The 25,754-nt window shown below is 41.3% G+C and overlaps 1 protein-coding gene across 1 annotated transcript in view; it reads right to left on the reverse strand.

The window, feature by feature from the left end:
* Positions 1 to 25,482, reverse strand: part of arhgap15 (Rho GTPase activating protein 15) — a 76,443-nt gene extending 50,961 nt beyond the window's left edge. Inside the window, exons 1-5 of the mRNA XM_083776277.1 lie at positions 25,444 to 25,482; positions 19,879 to 20,038; positions 12,524 to 12,592; positions 11,628 to 11,780; positions 8,775 to 8,864 (exon numbers count right to left, since the gene is read on the reverse strand). Of these exons, the coding sequence (XP_083632403.1) occupies positions 8,775 to 8,864; positions 11,628 to 11,780; positions 12,524 to 12,592; positions 19,879 to 20,038; positions 25,444 to 25,457 (486 nt within the window). The 5' untranslated portion in view covers positions 25,458 to 25,482. The remainder of the gene's footprint in view (positions 1 to 8,774; positions 8,865 to 11,627; positions 11,781 to 12,523; positions 12,593 to 19,878; positions 20,039 to 25,443) is intronic.
* Positions 25,483 to 25,754: the final 272 nt, after the last annotated feature.

A 25,754-nucleotide genomic window follows, 5' to 3' on the forward strand; every position in this document is an offset into this window, starting at 1 on the left:
AGGTCCTTTTAGAATCGGCCTCAGAAAATGCCATGGACCCTGTTTCTTTTAGGAATGAAACACTGGCTGGTGGGATGGATGACACATACATTACGGAAACCTGCCTGTTTCATCGAGGGGTCAATCCTCAGTTGACAGACAAGCGCTTCGCTAGGTATCATTTTGTGGTCATCTGGGACCACTGCCAGCTGCCCTAGGACGCTATGTCACAAAGCGTCTGCGTTGGAAAGTGGTGACAGGAATTCATCTTTTAGAACCTTTTTTTGGGGGGGGTTGTTTTTCTTTTCCTACATTCTGTGGTATGTAGGGGGATGTTATTGTCTCCACCGCAATGCAGGGAAGCAGAAAAGAAAAAGAGAAAATAATCAAACTGGAAAGAAGACAATTCAAGTGACTGAATAATTCCAAAGAACAGGCAATGTATATAAGTACCGAAGGACAGTTCTTCTTAAGGAGGACCAGAAAACATGGCCATGAAAACCATGCCTCCCTTTTGCTAACCCTCCAGAGCTAACATGATGCTATTACCGCAATGACGCAAACTGATTGATGTGCGTTAATTTGCCACTATGAGACAGTTTCCATTGAAGCTATTCAGCAACCCTCTTGGGCCAATTAACCACAACACTTACGATACATCACAAAAGTCAACGCTGAACATAATCAGTTGCAGCGTATGCCCATGAGGTGAAAGAATATAAGACGCCGGTTATGATAGCACATGCAGTTTCTAGATGCTGCCCCTCTCTCTCTCTCGCTCCCACTGCTTTTGATACCACAGAGATGCTGCAATATGTTGCACATCAAGTTGAGGTGCATGCAGAGTGTTCATGGTGGGCACTGTCGTGACAGATGAAAAAGCCATCCTCCAGAGGTGAACGAACGGAGGAATGAGTTGGGGCGCTCGGAGTGCAGAACGATCAATGAAGATGTGATTCATAGCACAAACAGATCTTTTGGAATTTGGAGTAGGATTATTAAGATGTATTATTATTAAGGGACCAAGAAGTCACAAAGTGACATTGGTCACTTATTGTTTTTGTGGGTTTTTTCTTCTTCTTCTTCCTCTTCTTCTTCCGCCAAAAATAGCAGTTCTGGCTGAACCGTGCAGTCGGTTTTTGCGAAACGCGGTAATCTGGTAGAGGGCCCATGACATGAACATTGGACCTATAAGGACAATAAATCGTAGTAATTTATTTACTTATATAAGTGAAACTTTATAACTTTATAAGTGAAAAAAGTTTTTATGAGCCAATTAAAATTGCTGGTTTGTGAAAATTCTTCTTCTGCCTATAATACATACATGCAGCGTCATATGCTTATGTCACTTTACAGTATAGTAGAGGGTCATGCCAAATACCACTGAAAGCAGTCTTACTCCAATTGGCCAAAGGGGGGCGCTATAGCATTTTTCTTTTTAATTAAACCTTTGAACAGTCATAACTCATGCTTTGTTTGGCCAAACACTGGCCAAACACTGTTTAAAATGTAGTAACTGATTGTCTCCAGGTAGCTCAGTCAGTAGCTCTTGCCTTCGGACCACAAGGTTGTGTGTTCAAATCCGGTTACCGACAACTCAGCTCGTCTTATTTGTGCATATTGTTCTTAGTGCACATTGTCTTCTTTCTTGGTCCCGCCTTATCGCTGCTTGCAGCTATATTTATTATATTGAATCTGATCTATGAGGGTCAAAAACAACTTGTTCTAATGCGTACGAAGCCAATCTTATGTCAACCATGTAAAGTAAACCGTGCCATGAAACATATTTCACAGGTTGTGGATTTGTTTCCAGTGGTAGAAAGTAAATGAATACATAAACTCAAGTACTTTATTTAAGTATAATTTTGAGGCATTTTTACTTTACTGGAGTACTTCCAATTTTCAATAATTCTACTTCCACTCCATCTCAATGGCAAATATTGTGCTTTTAATAATTATTTGAAAAATGTACTATAGTTACTTTGTAAATTGTGTTTATCATTATTATTATCCACAATGTGTCACTTTGCGACACATTGTACAAAGGACTTTTATAAATGTTATACATTGTGCACCTTCTGCACAATGAGTTTTGCTGCTTTTACTTTAGGTATTTTACTCAAGTAAAATATGTGAGTGCTTCTTCCATGTTTGTTTCCATACACTACGAGCAAATCTTTCACAGATCCTAAATTGGGTCTTGCTCAGCAGGTGGTACTGAGTTCTGGGAACCCAGAAACTTGTACTTGCAAATGTTTTCAAACGTAGCGGAAAAATGGCTGATTTACAAGCTCACAGCGCATTGCAATGTGACAAAATAAATAAATAAATAAATACACGTACATACAGTACACACATCTTCACGGGTTGTGGAAAGTTCCAGGTTATATGGAAGGCCCTTCGTATATTGTCGAAAAGAGCTATTACGGTACTCACAACATGCAATCAGGATGCAGGCATCAGCGAGCAATCAAGCACCGTTGGCTTAAGACGGATGGCATTAAAGTACTCAGGTCAGCGGCTTTGGGGCGATTACATCCTGGGATCAGGGTGACAGTTCACACAGGACACTTAACTATGATTCCCTGCAGCTATCGCAAAACTATAGTTCCAACCTGCTTCCCCCCCTTCAACCTGGTCCCCCCTTCCCCCTTTGTTTCTGTTTTTTAAACTTTCGATAATGAGAAAACAATGTGCCGCTAATTGTGATCGTGGGCCCTTGAGGGGCTTGTGCGGCGGCGTTAAAGGTGACTGGTGCTAGGGTGTTTATGCAGCGTGTGCTTTTTGTAATCAATATCCTCATCAACGTGAACTTCTGACACAACGAGGTCCGTTCCAAATTCAGCGTGAAAAAAATTAATGAATGAAGAAAACGTTGACCCTGACGGTCGAGCCCTCCTCCAAACACTTGGCCTGAAATGCTGCAAGCGTAATTCACCTTTAACTTGTTTCAGAGAGCCTCATCTGCGAGGTGGCTATAGGTCTTTTTTGGGAAGAATATTAAACTTTCTTGGTGATTAGTCAAGACAAAAGCACTGTGTTTTGGAGTGGTGGCAGGTTAGGGCTCCTCCACTATGAAGTGGACTCATTATTTTCTAGCCCCGGGTCCCATTTCATCATCTTCAGTTGTTTCAGTCCTTCTCTCTCGCTTGTTGTTTTGTAGTCTGTTTTCTTTCTTTCTTTCTTTTTTTTTTATCAGATTGCGACTGCGAGAACCATTGTTTGTCAGACCACAAAGGGTACAGGGAACTCACAGCCAGAGTCACCCAAAACTCAAAAAGAATCAATTAATGATGAGAAGGATGCAAGTGTTGACGTCTTTGTCACAGTGACCAGTTGATAAAAACCCAAACCCCTTTGACACATTTTGCTTTAGTCTCCCTCCTCTTCTGGGCGGCGGGCGGGTTTTTGCCTTAGTTTAGACTACTTCTCCTCCTTTTGTTATTTACTTTTAACTCACTCAAGCCAGACACACTGGCACTTAGATATTCAGAGATGCATGAAAAATGCATGACTGCTTATTCAAAGTTGTGCTTCTTTTGATTCTGCGGAGCAATGTCAAAGAAAGAAAACCTCAAGTTGTATTAGCCTCAGGGGAGCCTTTTTTTGAGCCTTTAGTCTGACCCAGAGGACATCTCCTCTAATCAATGCTGAGGAGAGTCAAAAATGAATTGAGAATAATATTATCTATTGCCATTTGCCGCCTGGCCTACTTATGTTATGTATCTGTATCTCGCGGTCTGCGCTCTCATTTGAAGTCCCACATAACAAACATATCGTCTCTGTCCTGGGGGAAACCTCACATGTCCAAAATTGTTACTTTTCAGAAAAAGCTAAACAAAAGAACCTGTGTTAATGGTTCCAATGTAGTTATTATTTTAGATCGTTCGTACTTCTCATTGGTACATATAAAACACACAGACACACTTAACCACTTTCACGTTCAAAACGTTTCAAAAATGGCAAAAATATTGAAATAAGCTCACAACGTGTCACAATGCAAAGCGTTTTTGCTACTTTTGTACATTTGCGTGATGAATTCATTTACGAAAAGAAATAACACACATGCAGTAAAAAGCTGAAACGCGGAGATGCAAGGTTTCTGCCCGACAGCAACGATATGGAGCATCTTCTTCTTGCCAGTTTACACACTGCAGCTTTTTGACCTAATAGGTTGCAACATATTCTCGCTCTTTCTCCACCAGCCCCCGAGAAACACACAGAGCCGCGTAGACGAGAACCACCAAGCGGCTCTCTTCTCAACCTCAAAGCGACCCTGTCACAACGGTCAACGTTTCTCACCCTGGCTGGCTGCTCTTGTTTCTATATCGTGTTTGTGTTAGTGGTTCTTTTCCGTGAGCATGGCACGAGATCTGGGGGTCCCTCAGGTGTCAAAGAGTCCTAATACAAAGAGCAGAGCACTGCTTTCCCCCTGCCTTCCTGCTAGGTATGCATTACAGCTACGTCAAACCACTGGGGTTACTGATAGCAACTGGCGGAAAGGAACCATGCAGTACATGTACTGAAGTACTGTACTTGAGGACAATTTTGAGGTACTTATTTTTTCTACTCCACTTGTATCTCAGGCAGATGTGTATAGACAGAGATATATAGATCTATTGTACCTTTACCTTTTACTCCACTGCGATTATTTTAAAACTTTAGTTACTATACTACTGCAGATTTAGATTATTCCAAAACAAGCATTAAGCAATGAGGAAATTTATACTACGGCTATCAGGGAAAATTGCTGATCGACAAGCTCACAACGCGTTGCAATGGGGCGCTGTCGGGTGGAAACCTGATACATCCAAAACTGTTACTTTCAGGATTCAAAGTCAAAATCAGTTGCATTTCGAACTTGTGGATTTGCTACTTTTGATGCTTTTGTGACACTGTAGGATGATCAAGTAGGGTGTTAATTTATTTACGAAAAAACACAAAAGGCATGGAGATAAGGGGAGATAAGGGGATTCTGCCCGACAGCAATGATATTTTGACAAATACTGTTTGTACTGTTACTTTGGTACTGTGTGAGTAGGCCTATACATGCCAATACGTTTGTGGTTTTACTCGAACGCAGGCGTTTCACTTGTAACAAAGTATTTCTACATTGAGCAATTGCTACTTTTACTCAAGTTAAAACAATAATCTGAGTAGGCTACTTCTTCCAGGACTGCTGATAGGCAGATAAATGACACCGTGAGCAGGAAACACTAGTATTGTTTTGAGAATAGAGAGAGAGAGCAGAGAGAGGGTTTTATCTGCGAGCGTGGGTTAACCTTGAAGAAAAACAGCAGCACTCCAACATAACACTTACCACAGAACAATGTGCAGGGCTGTAGACAGGGATTATGATATTGTAAGGAAGGGTGAGGAAAGTGTCAAATAAAAAGGGACAGCGCAGCTGAGTAAATACAGTGCGGTGTGGTGACAATAGGCTCAGTGACATCCTTCAACCCGCTCCCCGCTACCACCCGCCAACCCCTTGCTGGTGGAATTTCTAGACCTGTGTGTCATTCTGCCAACACTGCAGTCAGTGCTTCTCAAACATGTTCATGCCAAGGACCCCCAAATTGCTTACGGTATAGCCTATGTGTTTGGCCGCGGACGCACCCCCGAACCCCCCATTTAGAACTAGTTTATGCCAGGGACCTCCATAAGAGAAGACGTGTTTTCCTCAAAAATTGCCAAAGAAATATTTAAACTGGGAACCTCATTTTGCCGGGGACCCATGGATCCTTCTGAACGACCCCTGGGGGTCACCAGACCCCACTTTGAGAACCAGTGCTTCTCAGTGACAAAAGGGGAACACGTGAACTTGGTTTGGCAACGACGTGTGGTGGTTCACACTTTACTGAGAACACCCCTTGAGCACTTGAACCCTCGGAGCTGAATTGCAACTGTACTTGGACCACTTTGTTTTGTTTTGTTCTAGGGAAAGAGGGCACTTCTTTATTTATTTATTCTTCTCGAGGAGATGATAGCTGGGAGGAGGTTTGGTTTTCAGCGTGCTCTTCTTCTTTCCCTTTTACCCATAACTTCCTGTAGGAAGGGAAGGACCAGGTCTTCCACTGGCTCTACTCTACTGGCAGTGGTGAAAAGTAACTAAGTGAATTTGCTAGTACATATCACTCAGGCAAATAAATATATATATTATTTTTTACTCCACTGCAGTTATTTTAATACTTTAGTTGCTAGTTACTTTGCAGATTTTGATTTATTCTTTTACAAAACATACATTGACCACTTAAACCCTATTTTCATCACAATAGTGTACTTTTACTTGTAGGCTACTAATATACAGTATATTTTGATGCCAATAATTTGTGTACTTTTACTCAAGTAAACATTTGAATATAGACCTTTTACTTGGTCATAAACACTGTAATTAAAGCGAGAAGTAGCAGCAGCACGAATCAAGTGCAGTGAGAAATACTGATTTAGAACACATTTTGTAGAATAGGCCTCAAGTCTTAACGGGTTCGTAGTGAGTAGTACTACGTTGTCTTCCACCAGTACTCATTGGTAGAAGCGATCTCTGGGAAAAAACAGCTGTTGAGCAGCATGGTTTACACAGTGGACGGGGGACGAGGGGGGATGAGGGGTTGTGACCTTTGCCTTTGGCAGAGCAGGCCGTCGATGACAACGCTGTCAAAGGAGGATACTGCCTCACAGGAAGGGAGAGGATAATAGCGATTCGGAGAGCAGTTGGGGGAAGAAAAAAAAACAACCGCACCATCATCACCAAAATATTTCATTATGTTAGCAAGCGATTGAGAAAAGTGGGCACTCAAGATTATTTTGCCGTTTTTCTTCAAAACGATGAAAAATGTAATCAACACTTTTCGCCCGCAGAACGCAATAAATGACTCATGTTACGGCGATGATGAAGTTTAGAATAATTTGTTGGCATAATTTAGTACAAAAAATGATATTCTCTCAAAATGTGCATCAGGGCTCAGATTGCAGCATTCAAAAAACTACATAGCCTATGGAGTATGGTTCAAAAGAAGTAATTATGGTGCTATGCTCTTTTAAATAGTGAAGAAAAGCCAAGAATCTGCCTCGTAGTCTGCGGTATGAGAAATGGTGACATAAGTGGGTATCAAAAAAATTGAATAATGCCATTATGTTTTAATCACATCTGTCTATCTGGCAGCCATATCTTCCGGAGGTATTTTCTTAGATTATAAATCACACTGTGGGGATAGGGGGCAAAAAATGTAACAGCAACTTTCTGTGCTAATTTTAACTTTAATCCCGGTGTTGATTGACAATGTTGTCAGCCCTCAGAATAGCCTCGCTGTCGACATTACAAGCACTTCTCTGTCCACGGCACTTGGATTATTTAAAGATTATGTTGTAATTCCCGTTTTAATCTTGCCTGCATTAAGATTTCAGAGCTGAAACGCTGTGCGAGAAGAGAGTAGCACTCTGCCACCATGAAGTGTCTTAAGCATTTGATGAGATCTGGAAATCACACTGTCAGCCCCGTCTCTTTCCCTCCTGGATGTCACTGCTCTCTCACTAGAGCCTGACTAGGTTTTTGGTTCCCATCGCAGAGATTCCTAATTAACTACTGATTACTGATGTTTTGACCAATATCTTTTGTCAAAAAGCACTGAATAACTTCTGAGCACCTGCTGGCCTATAGCGGCCCAGGTGCATACCACATATAGTAGGCTCTAATGCAGCGTGTCGCAGGTTTAAATCCCGATCCCGACAGCCTTTGCTGCGTGTCACTGCCCGTCTCTCTCTCCCTGCCCTCCTATCAATAAAGGCAGAAAAGCCCCCAAAAACATCTTAAATATAAATAAAAAAGTCTCGTCAACTTGGAAAAGTTTAATTTCATTAAACTTTGTTAAAATTGAACATTCAAATATTGCCAATTTACAAGCTCACAACACGCCACAATGTGTCACAGCATATCGCCTTAAATCGGCCATACCGATATATCGGTCTGGATCAAAATGTTACATGACATTTTGATCAGTTTACTTCCCTGGCTCAAGTCCTTGTCATTATCTTCAAAGACCAGACAAAAGGAAGAAGTACTGTGCAGGATCACCAGTCTAATTCCATAAACTCCATATAATTTCTATGATCAGGATGTAAAAAAGACTGTTCTGTAGCAGCATCACGTATTATAATAATACAATCTGACTCAAATGTAATTCTGCTCAGGAACAGGTGGCACAAAAGACAAAGATACTGAATGAATCATCTGAACTACTATCTTAAGCACTTAAGCCCTATATCCTTCTTCATGACAAATAATGAAAATAGCAGATTTTACAAGCAATTATGGCTTTCTTTTGAAAATGTCAAACATTAATGGAATTATTTTGAATTTTTGGATGTTCACCTACTATATCGGCTTGCCCAAAACTGTGCCTTTTCAGGATTCAAAATCAAAAACAGTAAAAGTAGTAGATCAACAAGCCCAAAATGTGTCGCTTCACGCCACATTTGAGCTTGCAGATCTGCTACTTTTGATGCTTTTGTGTGAAACTGTAGTATGATCAAGTAGGGTGTTCATTTATGAAAAACAAGTTATAGGATATGGAGATAATTAAGAGGTTTCTGCCCAACAGCAACAGATACACTGGCATGCCCAAAAACACAGACTCCACATTGAAAGTGGTTAAAAGGTGTGGAAAAGCAGCAAAAGACTTCAGGACAAGGGTATAGGACATTAATTGTGAAGCATGTATTGCCATCATCCTGTAGTTCTAGAGTAGACAGTAGGGAAAACGTTTGAGAACTTCAGGATGTAAGTCACATAGTCTCACCTGGACCACATGCTTCCTGCTGGACTTCTCTGTTGTCCAGTCAACCACGGCTCCACAGAGGTCCACTCCATCAGGCCTGACTCCAGATTTCTACAGATTAATTGAATATTTTATTAGTCAGAAATGTACAGTGGTGGAAAGATACTCACATTATTTACTTAAGTAAACGTCTGGGATTAAAAATGTACTTGAGTACAAGTTCAAACAATATCATGTCCAAAAGAGAAAAAAGGAATAAGGGCGGCAGATAGAAGCGTGGGTACGGAGAGGGTCAGAGGTTCTTGACTTCACAAAGTCCATAGTATGTATAGGGAGTTAATTTACCAAAACACACAACAAGTTAAAATATGGAGATAATAGGTTTCTGCCCCAGCAGCAACGATGCTACTTTTACTCCAAAGTCCAAAATCTGAGTTCTTCCAGCGCTGCTTGCGCTCTTCCACGACCTTTTCCACAATGGACTCACATCATTATTCCATCAACATGACCTTCATCAGGCTCGAGAACAAGAAAAAGAACAAACTCCAGAAATCAAAGTGAGTGCAATAATGTAATCGAATAAGGGACTACCAATTTATTTCTGGTTTGGTCTCATAGTTACCCACGTATATATTTCTATCATTTCTTTTCAAATGAGAATGAAAAGTTTACTGTATTTTCAATATCCTCGATATCTTATTCTTCTTCCTTTGGCAATTAAAACCGCTGTGTGTAACCGTGGCACAATAAGAGATGACTTTGTTTTCAGTCGAAGAGAAATGTGATTTGGAAAATGCTGCTTTTCAAGCAAGAACTAATCAAAGTAAAAGGCATGGCAAGGCCATTTAGATATTATTGCCTTTTACTGTGGTCTCAGCTAATTCAAACCATTTCTAAGACAGGAGATTTCTTGAGGATGAAAAAAAGAAAAGAAAAAAAGAAAGAAAATTAAAATTCCGTAAGCAATGTCATACAATATGGAAGGGCCCTTTGAAACAATGGCATCTCACTACAAAGGACTCCTATCTGGCTCCCATTTTCTCCATATCGGGAAACTAGAAAGTCGGCTAACGATTCCTATATTGACAAATTGGATTATTGATACTAAAGCCTTTATTTACCCACTTAAACCTACAGTATAATGACATGCCCAAGTTAGGGAGGCCAGGTTGGAAGTGGTACAATGAAAATGACACGACAAATCCAACCAATTGGGACACAAAACAAATTGCACAAACTGGGACACATCGGCTGCATAGTTTCACATACACATGTCGTCAAAGAAGTCAAATAATGGTCGATCAGCCCGATATATCAAAACATACATGTCTGAATTTGGCTTTTGCATTTTGATCCTAAAATCAAACTCTTTCTGGTTAAACGTCTCCTCAAAGGTAAAATGTGAAAGGGCACTCTAAACAGAGCCTTGCTGTGCATACATTATTTGACTAATGCTGCCTAGCATTACAACATAACACAGGGCACAAGCTCATTTTGTGTGAAGCAGTATATAGTTTGCAGGTGAGTTCAGACCTAAACTGTATACACGTTGGCCTATGACGGCATTGTATATAGCAGGCCTAAACCTAAACACTGTCTAAAATGAACAAACTACAGACCACGTGCGAGTGGCTAATTTGTTTCAGAGACTAAAAGATAAACCACATCATATAACCGTCATCAAAAATCTCTGTAAGGTTCGATTTCAAAGAAGACACGGCTATCGGGGTACATCGGCCACATGTAGATGCTTTCCTCCTGAAAAACAAGCAGTTAGACGAGACCACGATTTCCATCGGAAGGGGGTCAGATGATGACTTCAATCTGTAACCCAGCCCTCAAAATGTCGCTCTCGAATAATGAACTATTGGACGGAGGGACTCTGACAGACCCGACACTCATGGGGCTCAGTAAGGGAGAAGGCTTTGATTAAGTCCTCGGAGCTTCATTAAAAACCATGGCAAGCTCATTTTAGAGACAGCCCTCCCCTATCCAATACTCTCCTTCTCTCTCTCTACCAGTCACCAGTTTCAGTCTTTTTCTGTTTGTCTCTCTCTCTCTCTTCCTCCTCTCTATATGCACGTCAGAGCCACATCAGGGCAGGGTGGATTAAAGTCTGATACATACACACAGGCCGACAGACAGGCGCTCACGCACACGCTCGCACACACGCGGAGGCAGCAACAACACACACGCCACACGTCTGTGCACTGCGCTCCCTTCCAGGAGGTGGTGGGGGGGTAAACAGTCCCTCATTGGTTTCTGATGGGGTGAGCTCCAGTCCTCGGGATCAAAGCCAAAGTTAATTTGCCAGTTTGAAAAATATGAAAATGAAAAGAATACGGTTCATTTCTGGCATCAAATTAAAAATGCACACAGTGTGTGCGTTCACTCAACGTTTGCACTCTTTAATGCTAATAGGCAAGGCTCTCTGAAGGTTGATATGAGGCCATAATTGAACACTGGCCCTCTTATATAGTCTAACTGGTAATGGTGGCCAACTCTTTTACTGTTGCTGTCACTTCTGACTTCACTGTCACTTTTTCTTTTAACCCTGGATATGTAGCTCTCTCTCTCTCTATATCTCTCTCTCTGTGTGTGTGTGTGTGTGTGTGTGTGTGTGTGTGTGTGTGTGTGTGTGTGTGTGTGTGTGTGTGTGTGTGTGTGTGTGTGTGTGCGTGTGCGCGTGCGCCTGAGTGTGTGTGTGTGTGTGCGTATGCATGCATATGTGTGTGTCGGCATATGCACTCGTTTGTGTGCAAGCAAGAGAGGAAGAGAGAAAAACAAAAGGATAGACGGGGGATTGAGGGGAGCGACAGTAAAAAGGGAAGAGACGTGCAGCTTATGGGAGTGAGTGAATATGCATTTACATACCAAATTCGATAAAGCCGCCTCTTGCTTGCTGTCTTTGTAAAAGAGGAGCTGGTCCGCGGCCAGGACTACCCACGTGGACGTCCAATTCTTCCGCAGCTTTTTGCCACCTTCCGATATTTTCGCTTTATTCAAATATTCACCTTTCAGCTCAACCTGAAAAAAATAATCAACATTCAACAGTGGGGAGGGAGAAAAGAAAATAATCAGTGCCAGCAAAATTAACATAGACAACATATTGAGGGAGGGTAAAAAACAGTGAACGTTTAATAAAATAAGGAAATGCATGAATTGATTTGTAGGGGGGAAAAATGCAAAGCAGTGAATTATGCTGTGCCAAAGTACAAATCCTCAGTGTTAATGTATGCATTTGTAACAGGTCCATTTGGGTTACATTTCTAATACTCTCAGAGTTACATTGACAAGTGTGAGAACAATACATTTATATGGACTGGTGACTGACCACATACAGTACGGCCGGCACACACACGCACACAAGCACAGCCTACAGTAATTTGCAACCATATGAAACTTTTCTTTTCTGTCGTGTGCAAAGTGTTGGAGACGCTGTGTTGCGTTTCACATAATGGACGTGCTGCCATGTCCCATTAAAACCGGGAAAGCATAATATAATGTGTCATTTTAGATTTTAGCTATAGATATATGAATGTGTGTCACGATAAAACAATAGCAGATATACAAACTAATATGAGTATGGTTTATAGTATATACACACAAAATATTTTGGGATAGGGGTCCGAGACCAAATAAATAATAATTATGGGGGGTCCGTGACATGAAAAAGGTTTAAGCACCACTGCTATAGCAGAAAACTGTTCAGAAGACATTAGCATGGGCCTCAGGTCTAAACTCTGAATGGGATATAATACTGTACTCACAGAGAGCAGTGTGGCTGCAGCCCCTCCGACACTACTATGCTGGGACTGATTCCTCCGATGACGAGAGATCTGCACAGTAAAAACAAAAACGAGGGGACACAAGCTCTGTTATTCATACAGTAACTCGGAGAGGGTGCAAAAGGGAACCAAATGGACCCGGCCCGGCGTCCATCACATTTGGCACTCTCTCAGAGTTAGTAAGTAGCAGCTCTAGGGAATGTTGCATATCATTATTACTATGTCGTTGCTGCCATCCGAAAGGAAACCCCTTATCTCCATATTTTAACTTTTTGTTTTGTGAATTAATGCCCTACGTGATCATACTACAGTGAATTAATGCCCTACGTGATCATACTACAGTGAATTAATGCCCTACGTGATCATACTACAGTGAATTAATGCCCTACGTGATCATACTACAGTGAATTAATGCCCTACGTGATCATACTACAGTGAATTAATGCCCTACGTGATCATACTACAGTGAATTAATGCCCTACGTGATCATACTACAGCGTCACACAAAAGTATCAAAAGTAATGGATCTGCACGATCGAAACGCGGTGGGAAGCGACACACTGAGCTTTGCCAATCGGATATTTTTGTTCTTTTTGGAATTTGAATCAGGGTGAATTACAGTTTCCACCCGACAGAAACGATAGATATATTACAATTGTATAAATGTAATTATTATTATTATTATTATGCATGCATTGGATTGTTAACTGTACAGGCTGGGTATTTTTCATTTCTTCAGTTAATTAGTTATAGTATCGATTTAATGAAAAAGAAAAAAGAAAAAGCACAAATAAAATATTTCCAGGTACAAAAGAAAGACCGTGGGCTATGTATTAATCCTTGGCTTGATTTGGTTAATGCATTAATTTATACAGAAGCAATGGAAATGCAATGCAGATAATTAGATGACTATGTATACTGTACAGAAGATGGCACATTACTGCAGTGTTTATTATAATGTTTATTATAATGTGTATATAATGTGTTATATACTGTACAACGTCTTATTAAGATGTGTGTGTGTGTGTGTGTGTGTGTGTGTGTGTGTGTGTGTGTGTGTGTGTGTGTGTGTGTGTGTGTGTGTAAAAATAAATACAAAATCTGTAGCATTGCTAAAGGCAAACACCTTGTTGGCCTACATTCCAGGCCGATATTAATTATGATCAGGACATGATCATTGGTCTTAATGTTAAAATCTTGCAATGACAAAAAGGAAAAATATAATGGCAAACAATAATAAATACTCATACAATTTTAATGGAATACAATATATATATATATATATATATATATGTATATGTATATTTTCTCAGACGATAATCCTCCATCTTGAGTGGGAAAATAAACCAGAACAGAATGTGATTGCATTAATGTATTAATGATGATATGATGATTTATTGATGCAATTAACAAACGTATGTGTTTTCACTAAAAACAGAAATGCGATCACACCGTTCGCAACCGTGAGATGGAATTCATGTCATATACAGAGTGGAGAGAGCAGAGCTAGTCTTAAGAGTGTCTGCACTTTCTCACACTAAAACTTTTCTCCTCTGGCACAGTGCAGGCCTGCCCTCTACTGGGACACACGCAGTACTGCAGAAATGGGGACAACGCTTCAGAACTGACCTTTCTTCTGTCTCTGTTTGTTTGTTTGTTTATGCCAGCAGTGTTTCCCAAAGTCCAGTGCCCCCATGGAAGGGGTGCCAAAGTTCACGACCCATACCGGTGGTTCTCACACACCTTCTAATTTCAAGGACCACCACACTGTAACCATGAGATTGTGCTGTTTATGCAATAGTGTGTATATATGATCGAATTAGTGTACCATTTAAATGAAGGCCAAAATTGCATTCTATTTTTTTAATATAGGAATGATTAAAGGGAACCGCCAAGGAATCGGACTGTTAAGGAACCGGAAATCCTAAAGGATCCCAGCCCTAGTTCGTGGGTAATCCAACATTTCATCCCTTGCTTTCATCCACTCTCTGCACGTACGTACGTAAGGTCTAAACTTTTTTACAAACATTTTCAGCAATTAAACAAGCTATTTTACACATTGTTTTCATATGAGAAGTATATGGCTTAGGTGGTTAATATGTCTGAATAACTAAAGTAAGTGGATGTGTGTGTGTGGGGTGTCAGTTTTTGTCCACTGTAAGAAGGGGACTTCGGTTCAAGGTTCAAGGTTCAAGTTTATTTAGTGTCCCCGAAAGGCAAATTGGGTTGCAGCATAGACAGTACAGAAACACTTAGTTTCTTTGTAGCAGGGCTACTGTCATTGGACAGTAAAATATAAGCAATACTTTCTCATTATAATGTAAACATTAAAATATATAAAACAGGTCATCGGGAGGGGGAAGGGGGACTTTGAGGCAAAAGGGCAGGTGCCCAAGCCCCAATGTTGTCCCACCCCCACCTTTGCACGTGCCTGCTTTGTAGCCCTGCTGTCTTAAAATCAATATCAAAGACAACTGTCTTTATCATCATCGATCCTGCTGTATTCCTATGGCTTAATCAGAATGTCCTCTGCTGGATTTGAAAAGTGAAATGAAAACAATAAATTCACAGCTAGATGTCATCATCCGCTCTCTCTCTCTCTCTCTCTCTCTCTCTCTCTCTCTCTCTCTCTCCCTCTCCCATAATAAAGCCATATCCTCGGCAGCGCTCCATGGACAAACACAAAGTCTTGTATATGAGAGAGGATAACCTTTTGTGTTTTTCATTGCAACGCAATGAAACCTGTGACCGTAATCAACAACAACAGAGTACATGCTGGCATCATGGCGCACTGATGCAACATTACAGCAACACTTTTATACGCTCGCTCTGAATGTTAATGACCACGTTCCCCAGTCTACACTACAGGACACCATCACTGCTTAATTACACACGGTAGCCTCTTGCCTGGCTGCCCTCTGGCCAAAGCTTTATTATTATTACAGGACCGCTATCTCGCAAAACAAGTAGCGGGGTGTTGTCTGCGTAATTAGCAAACAGGGAAACGCAACAGCATCACTTATACGAGCCGGGATGTTGAGAAATGTTGCTTCCTTTTAAGGACTTGATATAAGCGCTGATTTATAATTTGTCGTACGATGGTGAAATTCTAAATAAATCTACAAAGGAGTCTCTATTGCAACTCTTTCACTTAATTTCTCATTATATGGTTGTTGTCGGGTGGAAACCTCATTATGTCCAAAACGGTTACTTTTCAGGATTCAAATTCAAGAAATAGCACATCTGCAAGCTCAAAACACGTCAATTCACTTATCTATGTGCTATTTTTGATACTTTTGTATTACGCTGTACTGTAGTTTGATCAAGTAGGGTGTTAATTTACTTTAAAAAATAAAATAAGAACTAGCATGTCAAAGTTTTCAGGGCAAGGCACTAACCAGCCGTCCATCTTGACTCTGATGAAGACCGCAAGGTCGAAACGTTATACTTTTGTATACTCAGCACCTAAATAAAAGGCTCTAAATGTCCGTGCTGCTCCAGTCTCTTCTCCTTATGCAAAGCACTAACCAGCCGCTTTGCAGCAGCTGGTAAAAACACAAAAAGTTAAAATATGGAGATAGATTTCTGCCAGCCCCCACCCCCCTCCCATTTTTCCATAATGTACACGTTTTCCCCTTTCTTACTTTCTTTAACTGTATATATGATGATTCCCTTTTTGAGGGGCGCTAGCCCCTCCTATGCCCAGCTTTGTCTGTTTGTGTGAACACAAACACGATGATTTGATTGGTTGATCACCCAATATAGCGATGATTTTATTGGCTGAGCAACTACATTTTGGGGGTAAAATGTGAGGGCAGAAAAAAGTCAAGATGGCAAAAGTGATTGGCTGAGCATGGAATGTGATGTATGATGATAATGTATCATGTATGATCACATCACATGAGGGTGATTTTTGATGGGCTCTAGCCCCTCCTATGTCCAGCTTTTGGTGTGTGTGCAAAACCTTGTCCTACACATAAGCATTAAAATGCCATTGACAATTAATTGACAATTTTGAGTGTTTGTGTATTACACAAGCATTGCGTAACAAACATTGATGACTAAGGTGAGGAGGCAAATTGTGACTGGCTGGAATGAGATGATGTATGATGATAAGAGCGCCCTCATTTCACACGGGTGTGATTTCTTTCATAGAAGTGTATATTTGTACATCTTTTCTGTGTTCTGATGGATTGAAAATGGTGGTCCCTGATGTAAACAAGTCCTAGTGCTTTACCTGGTTATATATGTAGCAGTTTTTGTATTGACCTGTACTTTCTGTCAGTGAAAGGGGCACTGAAGCCAGTGAAATGGGGTAGAGAAGCCAGTGAAATTGGGTAGAGAAGGTAGGGCTCAACGATTAATCGTATATACTAGTGAGTATAGTGAGCATAGTGAGTATATAGTGAGTGTATAGTGAGCATAGTGATTATATAGTGAGTATATCATACTAATTTAGTAATCGATTAATCACTGGAGTTTTTTGCAGCTGAGTCCACGCCCTCCAAGCTCCTTGTTCTGTTAATTTGTTCTTGTAGTATGTGGATGATTCAGACATCCTGGCCTCAGATCAGGATATGGTAAAGTTGAATGCCACCCTTGTCAATGAATTCAACAGCAATACAACTTGGCTCTCAGACAACAAAATGAACTGGCCTCACCCAGCATTACTCTTGGGGGCCAGTCCTTCCCGGCTAAACCCTCAGTCAACTACCTGTCTGCTAGATCGCAGCCTGGGTGTTACCACCCAGGCTGCAATCCATGATCCATGGCTCTTAAGACCATTAGCAAGGTGAATGGCAGAACCACATTCTTAGCCAAGAAAGCGCAGTTTCTGGACTGGGCTATTCTTCGCTTATTAGCAAACTCACTGGTTTGATCTTATTTCGATTATGCTATTGGCTCATGGTACGGCCGGTAGCCTATAACCAAAGCCCTTGATCATTGTTTTTTTGTTTTTTTTAAAGCATGCAATTCAATATCATAATACTAGTTTAATCTTAACCAATTAAATCATAAATCAATAAATCAATAATTAGTACAATGCACCTTACAACTGTAGCCTACTTGGTATGCTCTTTTTTTGAGGGGCGCTAGGAATCCCCTCCAACATCTGGCTTTCAGAGATAACGTGGCAGCCAAGTCTATGGATTTTTGAGGGGCGTTACCCCTCCTATGTCCAGTTTCAAGTTTTGCCATTGACGGTGAACAGAGAAATGGCGTCAGATGTCCGCTTTTTATGACGTAAATTAAACATCAAAACATTAAACGCCATTGACATTGAAGGGAAAATTTACATCATATGGAAACGAGCAAATCAGCTAACCAATCACAGGCAACAGGCATTCTGATTGGCCAGAATTAACCAATCACAGGCAACAGGCATTCTGATTGGCCAGTATGGGATGATGTATGGTGATAAGAGCTGATCATTCCGCTAAATATGACACGTCACAACGCAACAGGTTCTGAGACTTTTAGATTGGCTACTTATGGAATAAACCAGGCTGCACTGAGCAAACTTGTCTTCATGTATAGATTTGACTTTATCTCACGGTCACATCCAGGATGATTTAATTCTGCCCGTGTTATAAAATAGACAACAGATTGATGTGAGTAGATCTGGTTAAAGTTAACAGAGCAGATTCCAATTAACGAGGGACAAGTTAGCAGGACACTGCTTCTCAAACTTCTTCATGTCAAGGACCCCATAAATGAATGCAGGTCGCATTTACTATGGAATCTTGCATTTCCTGTCAGTGTGTCACACCAGGCAAGCCCCGAGGTGATGGTGACATCACGTGACATCAGCCACCATATATGGTGCCCGCCCAGGTCATTGTGACATCACGTTTCATCATCAGGGATGGATATAGTGTCATATGCCCTGATAGTCATAGTAAATGCAACCTGCCTCAGTTAAGCCCATATATGGAGATCCCTGATGCTATCAATATTGGCTAGCAACTCTACATCTGACCTCAGACCTCAATTCTCCATATATGGATATACCGGTATGTCAGAACAGGTTCTGACATTCCATATGTTGATCCTTCCCCATCCATCCTTCCTCTTCGATGTCTCCCTTTTGACTTAAGGCTCTTTCATAGTCTGGATTTTTGGTGGTGAGGTGACCACTGCAACTACAACATGACGTCACTGAGCCGCGGTGAAGAGAAAACCACCGCTCTCCCCAGCCCTTCACTCTGTTTTTACTCACCACCGCTCATCCATCCAACCACAACATTGGTGACATCCAAACCACCGGTGGTTTGGAGGTGGTCACCTCGCCACCGAAAATCCAAACTATGAATAGGCCTTTACCTGTCCATTCAAACTCTAGACGGGCTTGCCCCAAAGTTATTAGTGCAGCCGCAGCCGGCGAAAACTAGAGTTCTCAACAGACCCGAAAATTAAGGCCCTCATCAAACCCTGTACACTCAAGTGAATGTCCCCGCAACCACTCTCCATATACTGTAGTGAGCTGGCCTGTTCTGACATTCCATATGCTCATCTGGCCTAATCAAGCCCTGTACACTCTCCTTATATGGCCACTAGTACAGAATGCATTCCATGTTGATCTGACCCCCCATGCCAAAGCGCCAGCCCTCGCCCAGCAGTCTGCCGTCAATGAGGTGGATGCGTGCACGTGACCTGGTCGCATTCTCGCCCTCAGGCATCTTACTGGTTATATAAATTAATATGTATTCATATAGATGTATTGAAAGCATGTTCCCTCCACATGGACTCTGCCTTGTCGTGGCGTGGAGGCTTGGGTGCCTCTATGATGAAGGATCAGCTCTGTGACCTTAGATCACAGGGCCAAATCAAGTCGCAAATAAAAAAAACCAAATAACGCTTGTTGCTTAGAGTGTTAGATGTTCTCAAAACTTTTCATCTCAAGGAATCCCAAAATGATATGGATATGACACAAGGTTCTAAAAGTTATCATGTCATGATAAAGTACAGGGGTGAAACAAGTTTGAGAGAAACGGCTGGCTGGCCTTCTAATGAGAGCACAAAATCTCTCTCTAATATACGGCAACCTTCTCCGTGTTTCTTCACTAGTCCGATCCAGAAGAACACAGTTTGCTGGCCACTGCTACAGAGCTGATCATGAGGTTATATCTTCCCTTCTTCTCTGTACTCTTGCCTCAAAGCAGACCAGAGGTAGAAAACTATCGTTCCCTGATGTCATTGCTAGGGACACATGCATCAGTAAGCAGGAACTGGCCAGCAATGAAGGACCGTGACAGTCTGCCGTGGCCTTGTGAAAGCCATGATCTCGACCGCGGTCGAAAAATGATGATGATGTTGAGAACCGCTGCTGTACTTACAGGCTTCTGTGGCAGGTCAGTGTCCTGTAGCACCATGGACTTGGACTGGCTCAGACGCTCCCCGGGGCTCTGGGAGCTCTTTGTCCTGAGCTGCACAGAGCCCTGAGCCGCACCGGGCAGCAGGATCATGGGCGGGAGCTGCTTCTGCAAGTTGGTAATCCTGGAAAACATCAGTGGTTGTGGTAAAAGCACTAAAATGTTTTACTTAAGTAAAAGTATCAATACTGCAATATAGAAATAGTCTGTTGTAAAAGTCTGGAATTCAAAATGTACTTGAGTACTAATAGTACAAAAGTATTGGTATCAAAATATTCTTAAATTACAAAAGTAAATACCTAAAAAAATAGGCAGAATCAATACAAGTTTTCAAATGTATAAACATCGCTCTACAAGCTCACAATGCACGTATTGTGAGCTTGTAGATCGGCTATTTTCAAATGGCCGAAACGTAGTGGCAAATGTATGTTTTGTAATGATAATCAAAATGTATAAAGTAACTAGTGACTATAAAGTTTTCAAATATTTGTACTGTAGTGGAGTAAGTACAAAATGTTCCTCAGAGATGTAAAAATACCTAAAATATTTACTTAACACTTTGACTTCTAAACACGAGTTGCTCGAGTTAATTACTTGTAGAACACCTTCCCTGCGATTCACGAGTTGCCCGAGTTATGTGTTCATTGTTTAATCCACGTTTTTAATCAGTTTTAAGTCATACGGGCAATCCACCGGACAGAATGGGATATGAGACGCGTTTTGATGATGTCATCGCAAAAAGGTCTGTCACTCCGGTGTGCATTGCCCGTCATGCAAAGTGTCGTGCTCCGTTCTGTTGTTGTGATCGGCACTTTGGAATACTTTTCATTGTTTTCAACACTACAACAAGCGATTTCACCGTTTTAAAGTGGATTTTCATGATAAGCAACTCAGCAGTCGGTGCAGTGGCTGTTCAAAGGTAACTTTAAACATAGGCAGTTTAGCCTGAAAGACGGCCGTAAATGGTCCGCAGTCAACCTGTTAAAGGAAAATTTCACTTTAAAAAAAATGTTTGTTAATTTCATCGTCTCGTCTACTCACGTTTATATGATCACCCCAGAGAGTTTTTAAGTTGCTTGATTCAGTATTTAGACATTTCATAGTACTTAACTATGAACCTAGTGAGCCATTACTATGTAAACCAGAACATGTCTGTCTGTGTGTGTGTCACTCTGTGACACCACCCGCCCGCCACCGCAGCTGTATCACACAAAAAAACACACGTGTGCACGCACGCACACTCACACAGTAGAAAACCTAAATAAATAAATAAAATAAATAAAAACTTTTAAAAACGTAATTTATTCTAATTGTTGTTATTGCAATTTACGAGCTGCGTTCGCGCGTCTTACTTGTGTAAGTAAATGTACTTTGTTACTTTACACCACTGGAATACATACAGAAAAGCTATAGTAAAAACAGGTGACAAAGAGCGGAAAATACCTATAGCCACGTTGTTATACGCCTTCTGTAATGGATCAATTTGTTTTTGTTTTTTAAATATTTATTTTATTTGGAAAAAGCAGTACAGTATAGACAGCATTTCTATGTTTACATAGGACACAAGTGCAATTCCCAGGAGGACTCACCCCTCATCCCCCCTCCAAGTGGCTCCATCTCCAATGTGGAAAATCAATTTGGCACAGTTTGGGCACATTAGCTAAACTTTAGAGTCTGTCTAGTACAACTTCGTCTAAAATGGCTGTTTTGTTGTGCTTCAGTTCTATGACACCACATTTGGAGGAGCTGCAGTTCAGAAGTTGTAGAACACATCTGTGCATCCTTTGCCTGCTGGTAATTGGTATCGTGATGTTATTCTCATTCAGGAAGGGGTGGCAACTAGCCGTGACAGCCCATACATCCAAAAAGAAAAGTCTTATCTGATTGTATTAAACAACGTCAAATTCATCAACATTCATCAAGTAAGAACCGCCGCAGTGGTGTTCAACTAGAACTTAAACCAGGATGCACCTTCGACTTCTGCCTTTAACCTTGAGCAGACCTCTGTTATATATTATCTGACTATGCTTTGTCATGATGACCTCTGTTATATATTATTGTCTCCACCAGGCCGAAGGCATGGGGGGGGAGAGTATGTTTTTCACTCCGTCCGTCCGTGTGTCCGTCCGTGTGTGTGTGTGTGTGTGTCTGTCCGTCCGTCCGTGAGCAGCTAATCTCGGCCACCGTTAACCCGCTCGATGCCAAATTTTGCACACACACTCCCTGGATGCCAACGATGAACCTCTGCCCCAAATTTTCCAGAACGGCCTGTTATAGCGCCACCAGGAGGCCGCTTTGTGCAAAACAAGTTTTTGCACAGTACACCTACAGATTTTGTCCAAACATCACGCAAATTGGTACTCTATAGTCTCTATAGCCATTCAACGAAACCGGTCTTTCAGATTTCTCAGACTCCATCCTGATTGGTTAAGATTGCCTTCCAAAGTTCACAGGAGTGCTCAGTTTCAAACAAAATGCTGCAAATCATGAACACATCGCGTGATTTCCCTGAAATTGTGCACCCACATTCCCACTAGGCCCAGGACGAAATGCCACATGAACAATTTCAACTCAGACTCAAGGTGGCGCTATAACTGGCCCAAAACTGTTTTTACCTCTAACTGCACGGATCTGTGGATAACTTTGTATGCCAACTCCCTAGAGGCCAAGGAAAAACCTTTGCCTGGAATTTTTCACATCTGCTCTTTATAGCGCCACCAGGAGGCCGACATATGTAAAACACATTTTCTATTATTACTCCTTCATATTTTATCCAAATTTCACGCAAATCGGTATACACTATCTCCATAGTCATGTGATCAACACGGAGCGGCACCATTTCCCATCTTCCATCCTGATTGGCTAAGATTGGCTTCCAAAGCTCACACGATTCGTCCATTTCGAAAAAAGGCCACAAATCACAAACACAGTGTGCAATTTCCCTTACATTATACACGCACATTTTCACTAGGCCGAGGACGACATGCCACAATTTTTCCCTCAAAATCAGCCTCACGGTGGCGCTATAACAGGCCAATTCCTGTTTTTAGCTATAACTGCATCGATCTGTATACAACTTATGTATGCACACATGGAAAAACATTGTACCTGCATCCCTCCAACACGAACCTCCGGCCCAAATCTTCCTCAACAGCCTGTTATAGCGCCACCATGAGGCCACAACCTGACCTGCCCTGGTGGAGACCTGTGCCGATTGGCACTTTGTCTAGTCTGACTATGCTTTGTCATGATGACTAAGCCAATAGAATCTATCTATATATGGGTTCTATCACATCGATCTAATATCAGCACTAAGTCAACCAGGACCAAATATAGGGATTGTCATATTAAACATACAGTATCCCATGTCATATAACCAACGTCCTAGTCGAATTGACTTGAATATCCCCATATATGGAGACTAGATATCCACCAAACACTCTCCCAGATCCGATCATATTAATGGAAGTGAGAGTCTTCGTTACACCTCATTCTATCTGCAATGTGTCTATTTGCAGGTGATTCTTTTCATTGGATATCACACACTTGAATTTGCACATTGCATGAGGCAGCAGGTTGTTGCTTTGCTGAAAGTGATCGCTTCCAAACTCTGACACTGAATTTCTTGACAGAAAGTTGCTCATAACATGTCTATGGTGGATTTTTATGAAACACACACTTTGCAGATAGAAAGTAATAATTCAAGCTTTTCGTACATCTGCAATGTTGGTGAGTTTGAAGTTGTGTATCTGTTTACTATTGATGACTTACAACCAATGCTGTTTGAGGCAGCGAGCGGTTTCATATAGAATGCTCAAAATACAACATACAAGACATGTGTTCAGTTAACTGTCTGGGGCACATAAAGAAACCCTTTTCCCCCTAGATAAGAAACATCATTTTTTAATTAATTAAAATTATCCCCTTCCATTAAAAGTGTAAGGACATCAAAATGTGAGTCTTTTGTTATTGCAATGAAACAGAATTTCTACAGAACAGAATACCTTTACAAAATATTGTTGCTGTTGTGCACAAACCTTGTATCTCCATATTTCAACTAGTTTTGTTTATATATAAATGAATGTCCTACTTCATCATTGAAAAGTGTTGCCAGCCGGGGCGCCTGATGGAGGGGAAAGGAACTGGTTGGAATAACGTGTTCCTTCCACGCGCTACATCCAACCAGGGAAACTCCCCCCTGTCAGGCGTAAAGGAGCAACTTGGACACTCAGGCATGAAGGAAGCATGAGTTCAAGTCCGTTGCTCTCCCCTTGTCCCCCATATATGGGGACTAGGTTGGTGGAGGGTGTGTAGAGCCCAGGGTCACATTAGATGATTGACACAGGGGTGAAAAAAGGGTTACAAAATCGTGGGATAAAAAATATATATAAAAAAAGGAAAGTGTTGCCCAAAAGTAGTACAAAATTGCCGATCTGTAAGCTTACAATATTTTTTTTAAGTAGTTCATCTGTCAGTGGGTTGTATAAATATTGATGATGATTATTAACCAGAGCTATTGAAGCAATAATAACTGCATTGGATCCATCGGTAACAGTTAAGGTTTCCACCCGACAGCAACGAACAAGGTGCTGAAACCTATGTAATATACTGAATAGCCCCTCATATATAGGGGAATATGCCAACAACATGTTGGTAAGATGTCTGCGGGTTCCTGTTCCATGTCCCTGCTTGCCACACAAAAAGTTGCGTCAATTTCCTCTCTCTGCAAGTTTGGTTCCTCAATAACAAAGACAAACTCATTCCACTGCCACACTGAGTTATTTATTTCCCCTTCTAATTACTTCAGATAAAAACCAACATGGCATCCCGAAATACAAAAGCTATGAATACAGAAATCCTCGCTCTTGTTCTCTCAAAACAAATGTGATTACGGGTATAATCACGACACGTGTGACATGTTAGATATTCAAATTAGAAAACGGCTCAGTGACAGGAAACAAGCTGAAAGCCTCCAGACAACGGAAACCGAGGTCATGCATGAAGGAAGGCTCATCATTGTACGTCTCACTCAAACGTTAGTGAATATTAAACCAACATGCACAGTGGTCTTAGCGATGCATAATATACTGTAAGTCTGTATAATCCTTTACTCATCCTTCAGTGCAGGTGTCAATTAAGGCCCCTAAAAATAACTTGGCTAATATAGTGGAAATCAGTTGAATTGTTCATCCACTAGAATAGTGCTAAATATATACATAGCATAATGTTTAAGTAACTATTTAGTCATTCAGTCAGCCCTGAATTCCATACAGGATTGTAGAAAAACCCTAAACTGATTTGGATGTATATAATGTATATTAAACAACGTAACCAATGCCAATTTCACAGATCAAACCTCCAGTGGGCATATTGTACGTAATGTATAAATCACGACTAGGTATTACGGTATGTCACACACATGCAATTGCCAAGCTAGGAATTATGGTAACACCCCAACCTCCCCGCCCTTGCCTTCCCAAGTAAAACAACTTCAAATTAAGTCCCCGAGTGGTTTTAGTGGCATCTTACCTTGTCCCTGCCATCACTCTAACAGTCACAAGCAACACAAACGGAAAGAGACTGAGGGAGAGCACAAGTCTTGAAGTTAGAGGAAGTATGTTTCGTCACGTGGCTTTCTCAAACCACTGTCTCTCTCATTCAGTGTAGCAGTTGAGTCAAGTGTCTTTTTGCAACCTCCTCATTTCCTGACCCCAGACACCAACACAGAGTGTTTGTGACCGAAACAATCCTCCTAACTTCACAGCACAAATAGCAGACATTTTGTGTGGGAGGCACAAGTAACTACTGTATAGCCCAACTGTGCATGGTTCTCAAACCTT

The sequence above is a fragment of the Protomyctophum parallelum genome (assembly GCF_964188405.1).
Source record: "Protomyctophum parallelum genome assembly, chromosome: 11".
NCBI lineage: Eukaryota > Metazoa > Chordata > Actinopteri > Myctophiformes > Myctophidae > Protomyctophum > Protomyctophum parallelum.